The following is a 7016-nucleotide window of genomic DNA, read 5'->3' as shown; positions in this document are numbered from 1 at the left end:
AGTACTTTTTCTCGATTAAAAAAAAGCTCTTCTACTTCACTACAACACATCTAGTGAAGATGCAGATTTTACCCTAACAAGATAGAGAAGTTATATTCGATTTTTCTAAAAAGGGATCGTAATGAATTGCTAAGGGAAGACATTTGTGCCCCCAAGGCCTAGCTTGAGTGGCAAAAGGTGGAGGATTTGTGGCTTAGGTCGCAGGTTCAAGCCCCACACCATGCAAAGCAAAGCCCGGTATTTAAGTGGAGAAGAGTAGAGGGGCGGGCCCATTATCCACCGAGTTTAGAAGACTGTGATTGGTTCAATGGACGGGTCACAGATAGATTTCTCGGTTAAAAAGCTTTATAAAAAAAAAGGGAAGACATTTGTTGCTTAGTCGATAAATAATAGTGAGGTGATAACAATTTAAACTCATTTAGGATAGAAAAATTTGTCCTAACTTTTATTTACGCATTAACTACATGACATATACTTACATATTCATTTTTTATCATTAAATCATAATTAGTTCATACAAAGGAAAAAGATACAAGTTAATACATTGATAATATATTTGTGAATTTTTAACTTATATAAATTGTATTTATAATTATCTTATGAGTGATGTAATTGTGCAAATATTTCTTATAAATCCATAAAAAAAATAAACAGAATACATAATGTAGACACCTATACAAGAAAATTGTTGATAAAATTCTCAAAAGGCACAACTGAATATAAATGTCATGATAGTGAGGTGCGTGATACATGCCGAGAAATTCAAACAATTACTTCAAAATATGTCCCACTCGCTAGCGTATCCAAGTTTTCGATACCAAAAAATATATTTTCGCGATAGAAAAAAGAGATATAAAAATAGAAATAGCTTCCAAAATAAAAAGAACTAAATATGAACAATATCGAATGAATTGGATTTATCTTGTTTCGTTTAAACGAACTTGAATACGTAATATATACTCTCTCCGTTCTATATTAATTGATCATTTTCCTTTTTATACACATTAAAAAATCATAAATAAGAATACAATTTTACTAGTTGACTCCTTGAAAAAATTTCTTAGAATTTTACAAATAAATGTGAACTCTTTCAAAAAAATTAATTGCAAGAGTAATATAAATAATGTTTTCTTGATTTAGTAAAATGAATAATTAATATGAGATAACTATTATTAGTAAGATGATAACGGCGAGCACGGAAAATAAATTGGTTAATTGTTAAAGAAAGTTCCCAAAAAAATTACTTTAAAAATGTAAGGTCCTTAAATATCCACGTCCATCCCATAACATGAATTTTTCTTGTATATATACACATTCACACTCTCTAGAAACCAAAATCCTAAAATCAAAGAAAATCCTCCCTGTATAAAGATTCCATTTTTATCAAAATCTCCCAAATTTTGAAAACCCCATTTGTTAAAACTTCAAAAAAAAAATGGCTACAAAAGTAATGGAAGTGGTAAAGAATTTTGATTTGAAGAGGTATATGGGTAGATGGTATGAAATTGCTTCATTCCCATCAAGATTTCAGCCTAAAGATGGAGTGGACACAAGGGCTACTTATACATTGAACTCAGATGGCACTGTACATGTGCTTAATGAGACATGGTGTAATGGCAAAAGAGGGTTTATTGAAGGCACTGCTTATAAGGCTGATCCTAATAGTGATGAGGCAAAATTGAAAGTCAGGTTTTATGTTCCACCATTTTTGCCTATTATTCCTGTAACTGGTGATTATTGGGTTTTGTATATTGATGAGGATTATCAGTATGCTTTGATTGGTCAACCTAGCAGGAGGTATTTATGGGTAAGTTCCCTTTTCCTAACTTTTGACATTCAAAGTTGTTGTCTTGTCATTTGTATTGACAAGTGGATGAGTTATGGTAGCCTTGGAACGGCGGTAAAGTTGTCGTCTTGTGATCGTGGTGATTATTGGGTTTTGTATATTGATGAGGATTATCAGTATGCTTTGATTGGTCAACCTAGCAGGAGGTATTTATGGGTAAGTTCCCTTTTCCCTAACTTTTGACATTCAAAGTTGTTGTCTTTGTCATTTGTTATTGAACAATGGATGAGTTATGGTAGCCTTGGAACGGCGGTAAAGTTGTCGTCTTGTGATCGGGGGGGCAGCAGGATGGTGTTAACTATATATGTATAAGATAATTTTTTGATTTTTTTATGTACATAGATAGATGGTCAGCCTAGTAGGAAGTATCTATGGGTAAGTTCCCTGTTTCTAACTTTTGACATTCAAAGTTGTTGTCTTTGTCATTATTGTAGAAAAATGGATGAGTTATGGTAGCCTTGGTACAACGGTAAAGTTGTCGTCTAGGGGAAAGGATGGTGTTAACTATATATGTATAAGATAATTTTTTGATTTTTTTATGTACATAGATAGATGGTCAGCCTAGTAGGAAGTATCTATGGGTAAGTTCCCTGTTTCTAACTTTTGACATTCAAAGTTGTTGTCTTTGTCATTTGTTGTAAAAAAATGGATGAGTTATGGTAGCCTTGGAACAATGGTAAAGTTGTCGTCTTGTGATCAGGGGGTGGGATGGTGTTCACTATAAAATGTATAAGATAATTTTTTAATTTTTTATGTACATAGATAGATGGTCAGACTAGTAGGAAGTATTTATGGGTAAGTTTCTTTGTTATCCTTTAATGTTATTGTCTTTTACCATTTTATATGAAAATTGGATGAGTTTTTAGTTGGTAGAGAGAGGCAGAGTCGGGATTTTTAGTGTAGAAGTTCAGGACTACTTTGCTTATTAGGTGTTGGATAGATTAGTTATAGACTCCCTCTGTGCCAATTTTTAAGTGTCTTAGTTTGATTGAGTATGAAGTTTAAGGAACAAAGGGAGGTTTTTGAATCTTGTGGTTTTGTAGTCTTTGAAATGGATGAGTTTTTAGTACATAGATGTGAAATCATGATGAAGGTGAGCCTTGAAATAACTGTAAAGTTTTTTCGGTGTGATCGATGGGTTAGGCTATGTACATCACACACCCTTGGGTTGTAGCCCTTCCCCGGACCTTACATGAAGACTGAAAGCTTTGTGCATCAGGCGACCCGTTTAGATGTGAAATCATGGCCAGTGACTGAGTCTATCAACATGCTAGTTTTTCTGTCATTGTTATGTTGATCTGCTCTCATTTGTAACTTTCTTGAAGAATTATATCAAGTCTTTGATACTTTTAGTTCTTTCAAGCCTGTTATACCTTATTTGCATGAGACTATTTATAATTTGTGGCATCTCAGTTTGCTGTTTATGTTAAATGTCGTGAATGATCCTCGCATTGAGCATGTTCATCCCATTAGAGCTTTTGCTTTCCTAAGATCCTGTACGTTTCATTAACGCTCAGCTGATTAGATTTTGTGGAAAACCATATTTCCCTACCTTTCTCTTCCTCTTCGTATTGAAACTAATATTGTTTACTAATAGAACATTAGGATTATCCCTCCATATCCAATTCCTAAACTTTTGTTCCATGTAAACTAAAGAAGTCAGTAGTATATTTAGTTACACAAACTCCATATTTTATTTCAAGCCTTCAGTTTGTTGGGCTATCAAATGTGCATTTTTTTTTATTTGACTGTGGTGTCTTGGCCAAGTTTGCACACACGTCAATTAGTACCTCCCTCTCACTAAGGCTTGGACAAGTCGAAAGAAATCTCCTAGTGTTTTTGCATGTTATTTCCAGCGGATTCTTGTTTTCCGGCTTAACAAAATGTGTTCTGTTGGCAGATATTAAGTAGGCGAACATGTCTTGATGATGAGATTTACAACCAGCTTTTTGAGAAGGCTAAAGAAGAAGGCTACGACGTGAGTAAGCTCCACAAGACACCACAATCTGATTCCCCACCAGAGAGTGAAGATAGCCCCGAAGACACCAAAGGAATTTGGTGGATCAAATCAATCCTTGGAAAATAGGCAAAAACAGTACAATGGCCAAAAAAGAAAACTATCCAAAGACCAATGAAATAAGGTGTTTAAAACAGTCTTTAGTGTGTTAAATCCTACATGTTTAAATCTTTTATGTTTTTACAAGTCTTTTTCCTATGAAACTATGTATAGTTGATAGTATTAAAATTTTGTGGTTTGTCTTTCAATCCTCTGTCAAATGTTGTGAATAAGTTTTGATTGTTCCCCTTTTTTATGTCCCCGTGTCCCCCTCCGGCTACATGAGGACGAAAAAAGGGAAGGAAAGTATGGTGTTTCTTGCGCTTTTGGCATATCGGGTCCAGTGTGAGGCTTGCACGACAGGTTATTAACTACGTTTTCTTTGACACGAAGTTTCTTGGATACAAACAAACTGGGATTTCACATCAATTGTTGGTATTGATAACTTTGTGTTGAAGCAATAAAGCATAGGGGACCATATGTTTGTTGGATTAGACATTTGGATGCACAGTACATTGTACGTGTTTGGTAGAATTCAGCAATTTCAATTTCTTAGCCACTGATCAAGCAACCTGTTAAAGGCCGTTGCGAGTCGGAGGACAGTTTAGTCATAAATTATCAAAAACCATATTACTGAATCGAATTGGAATTTATCGTACCAAAGTTTATCGGACCTATGAACATATTAAGTCAAATTATACGGTATCAAAATTTATCAGACCTAAGTTCGATTTAGCAGACTAAACTTGTATTAGATATCTACTTTCAATTATCGATTACTAAATTAACGAAACTTATTTTGAAAATACCGAATTGCCAAACCTTAGTCCAGTTAGACCCATGAATTGAACTAAAACCTAAGAGTCGTTCAATGTAAAGTATGAGCATTTTGATAAATAATTCTATAAAAAGAAACATTATTCAGTAATTTATTTTATAACCTACGTAAAATTTAATATTGCTTATACCGTGTTTGGTTGTAAATGTAAGATTGTATATTTTATTTTGTAGAAAGTAAGACATGAAATAAAAATACAAATGACTAAAAAGCAAAAAAGATCAAACTAACTCTTATAATAGGTTTTTAATTTGCTTAAAAAGTCAACAATACAAGATTAAAAATAAAACATCTCTTACATAAAATTCAAAATAACATTCAAACATATAGAAAGAAAAGTTATCAACAGGTCAAATAAAAGACAGTGTACTGGCTACTACAAGGCCAAGGCAGAAACCTCTTCAGCAAGGACTTGATAAAATCCGCATTGAAGCGAGTTGGAGCATTTGCTTTCAACTCTCTAAGCGTCTGTAAGATTTTTTCATAAAACAAAAAAAGTTAGTAAAATATATGCAATTACATACTATTATTGAACTAGATTAGTGTCTGTGTTATTGAGAAATATACCTGATAAGAATGAGATAGACCTCCAACATAATACATTGACCAAACTACCCATTGCATGAAAATATACTTAAGCGTGTTTCGCTGCAACATATAACAAGAATTATTGAAGTAAATTGAACGGTCATATACCATATAAAAAATAAATATAGTTTTAAGTTACATATTGCCGAACATTAACGTGCTATCAAGTATAAAAAACTATGCATATCTTTAATCTTCCTAGATAAAACCCCACTATACCTATAATTGTTTCAACTTAGACCTTTTTAAGCTTCATGCTTTAAGTTTGCATTTTTTATTTTTTTATTTTTAATTACAGTAGAAAGAGTTCTAAAGAAGAATCTTACACTTTGTCAGACTATCAAATATAACTTTACAAGAAGAATTCAACAAAATTGAATTTATTTATATTACCTCTTCCTCTTCTTTTGTTGGTACCGAATCCAATGCAGTTTGAATTTGATGTTCTAGAGGACCATCTGCTTGTAGTTCTGTCATCGCCTGGACCACTGTTTCTACCACCTGACCAAATATACAGTTAAATACTTTTGTTCAAGATGGTGTACTAAAACCAAAAACAATCTCACCTTCTCGGTTTCATTCATATTTCCAATATGAATCAGGAAGTATAGCATTCCGGGACTCATAGAGTCGCTGGATGACCATTGATCATGTGGATTGAATGAGCACACTTCAATAAAATACACCTGAAAAATAAACTAATTAGAAAATATTACCTAACAAATAAAAGGAGATTTACTTCTAAAGAATATATGACGTACCATTCTTTTTTGGTGACGAAGAATGTGCATCACTTTAATTCTCATGAGTGACCTCAAAATATTCAAGAAACAGCGATCTTCATCCTGTCATAAATACATATCCTTTTAAAGTAGAATATTGATTTGTTGAATAATTTATGAAGTTTATATTGTCATACCAATGTCTCCCTCTCTAGATAAAGAGGAAAACTTATACAAATATAAGCTCCATTCCCACTGTCCATGGCCATAGGCACTTTCCTCCTGTGGAGGTTGAACTTTGTTTAGAAATTGATTAAACTCATGTATAGGGACCTAAAAAAAGAGCCGATAGAAAAACAACTCCCCATATTTGGCCACATCAACAACAGTAAGCATGATATCTAGAAAGTACAATAGCAAGACTAAAGTAATGTCATTTCAGAACGACAAGACTAAGGCAAATGTTCAACATGAAATTAAATTAAAGTACAAGTACTTCAAACAAGTATCTTTCAGATTTAGATAAAATGATATGCAAATGCAATGCTCACATTGTCACAGCCGGAGGGAAATGGAAAGGTGCTGGTGTGAGCTTCCCACGTTGAAATTCCATTATAGGCATAGAAGGCCTTGGTATTCCACCCTAAGAACAGAATTTTCTCAAAAAACATAACATACAAATATGACATTACAAGAATGAAAATTCCAAAAGAAACTTATGCCTCAAACAAAAAGAGAAAAACCAACCAAATAACGGGACAGAAGAGAATCAACAGAAGCAGAATCGAACTTCCCAACCATAATAACTCGAAAGCTTGATGGATCTCTAAAGCAATTTTTGAAGTAATTCCATGCCTTTGATGTATCAACTTGGGAAAGATCCTCAGCTTTGAGTGGCTGATAAGAGAGGTTTATTAGCAAGAAAGCACACAAATAAACTAGATTCAAACTTAGCCACTGCCCACA

General features: G+C 33.4%; 2 protein-coding genes across 3 annotated transcripts; one reads left to right on the top strand and one right to left on the bottom strand.

Annotated features, from left to right (window-relative positions):
* The first annotated feature begins 1318 nt into the window (after positions 1-1318).
* LOC102588695 (temperature-induced lipocalin-1) lies at positions 1319-4111 on the top strand. Of its 2 annotated transcripts, XM_006350018.2 has the most exons (3): positions 1319-1730; positions 1926-2002; positions 3747-4111. In XM_006350018.2, the coding sequence occupies exons 1-3, from the start codon at positions 1436-1438 to the stop codon at positions 3930-3932; spliced, it is 558 nt and encodes a 185-aa protein (XP_006350080.1). In that variant the 5' UTR covers positions 1319-1435; the 3' UTR covers positions 3933-4111. The 2 variants fall into 2 exon arrangements, with proteins under 2 accessions (XP_006350080.1, XP_006350081.1); XM_006350019.2 differs by lacking the exon at positions 1926-2002 and having other exon boundaries at positions 1319-1807.
* A 935-nt stretch (positions 4112-5046) lies between these two features.
* LOC107061096 (uncharacterized) lies at positions 5047-6004 on the bottom strand. The gene is made up of 4 exons (XM_015309841.1): positions 5895-6004; positions 5722-5829; positions 5308-5388; positions 5047-5208 (listed from the first exon to the last, which is right to left on the bottom strand). Exons 1-4 carry the CDS (start codon positions 5952-5954, stop codon positions 5083-5085), a joined length of 375 nt encoding a protein of 124 aa, XP_015165327.1. The 5' UTR covers positions 5955-6004; the 3' UTR covers positions 5047-5082.
* Between the last annotated feature and the right edge of the window lie 1012 nt (positions 6005-7016).

This window comes from Solanum tuberosum, unplaced genomic scaffold (genome assembly GCF_000226075.1).
Source record: "Solanum tuberosum cultivar DM 1-3 516 R44 unplaced genomic scaffold, SolTub_3.0 scf00116, whole genome shotgun sequence".
NCBI classification, from domain to species: Eukaryota; Viridiplantae; Streptophyta; class Magnoliopsida; order Solanales; family Solanaceae; genus Solanum; species Solanum tuberosum.
This window is presented reverse-complemented; position numbering and strand designations above follow the sequence as displayed.

What these genes read in the sequence shown, in the direction of transcription:
- LOC102588695 (XM_006350018.2), top strand. Translation starts at nt 1,436, where the DNA reads ATGGCTACAAAAGTAATGGAAGTGGTAAAGAATTTTGATTTGAAGAGG. An exon ending in GCCTATTATTCCTGTAACTG is followed by an intron (nt 1,731 to 1,925) that starts GTGATTATTGGG and finishes CTTGTGATCGTG; the next exon opens with GTGATTATTGGGTTTTGTAT. An exon ending in CTAGCAGGAGGTATTTATGG is followed by an intron (nt 2,003 to 3,746) that starts GTAAGTTCCCTT and finishes TTCTGTTGGCAG; the next exon opens with ATATTAAGTAGGCGAACATG.
- LOC107061096 (XM_015309841.1), bottom strand. Translation starts at nt 5,954, where the DNA reads ATGAGTCCCGGAATGCTATACTTCCTGATTCATATTGGAAATATGAAT. An exon ending in ATATGAATGAAACCGAGAAG is followed by an intron (nt 5,830 to 5,894) that starts GTGAGATTGTTT and finishes ATATTTGGTCAG; the next exon opens with GTGGTAGAAACAGTGGTCCA. An exon ending in GTCTATCTCATTCTTATCAG is followed by an intron (nt 5,209 to 5,307) that starts GTATATTTCTCA and finishes AAAATCTTACAG; the next exon opens with ACGCTTAGAGAGTTGAAAGC.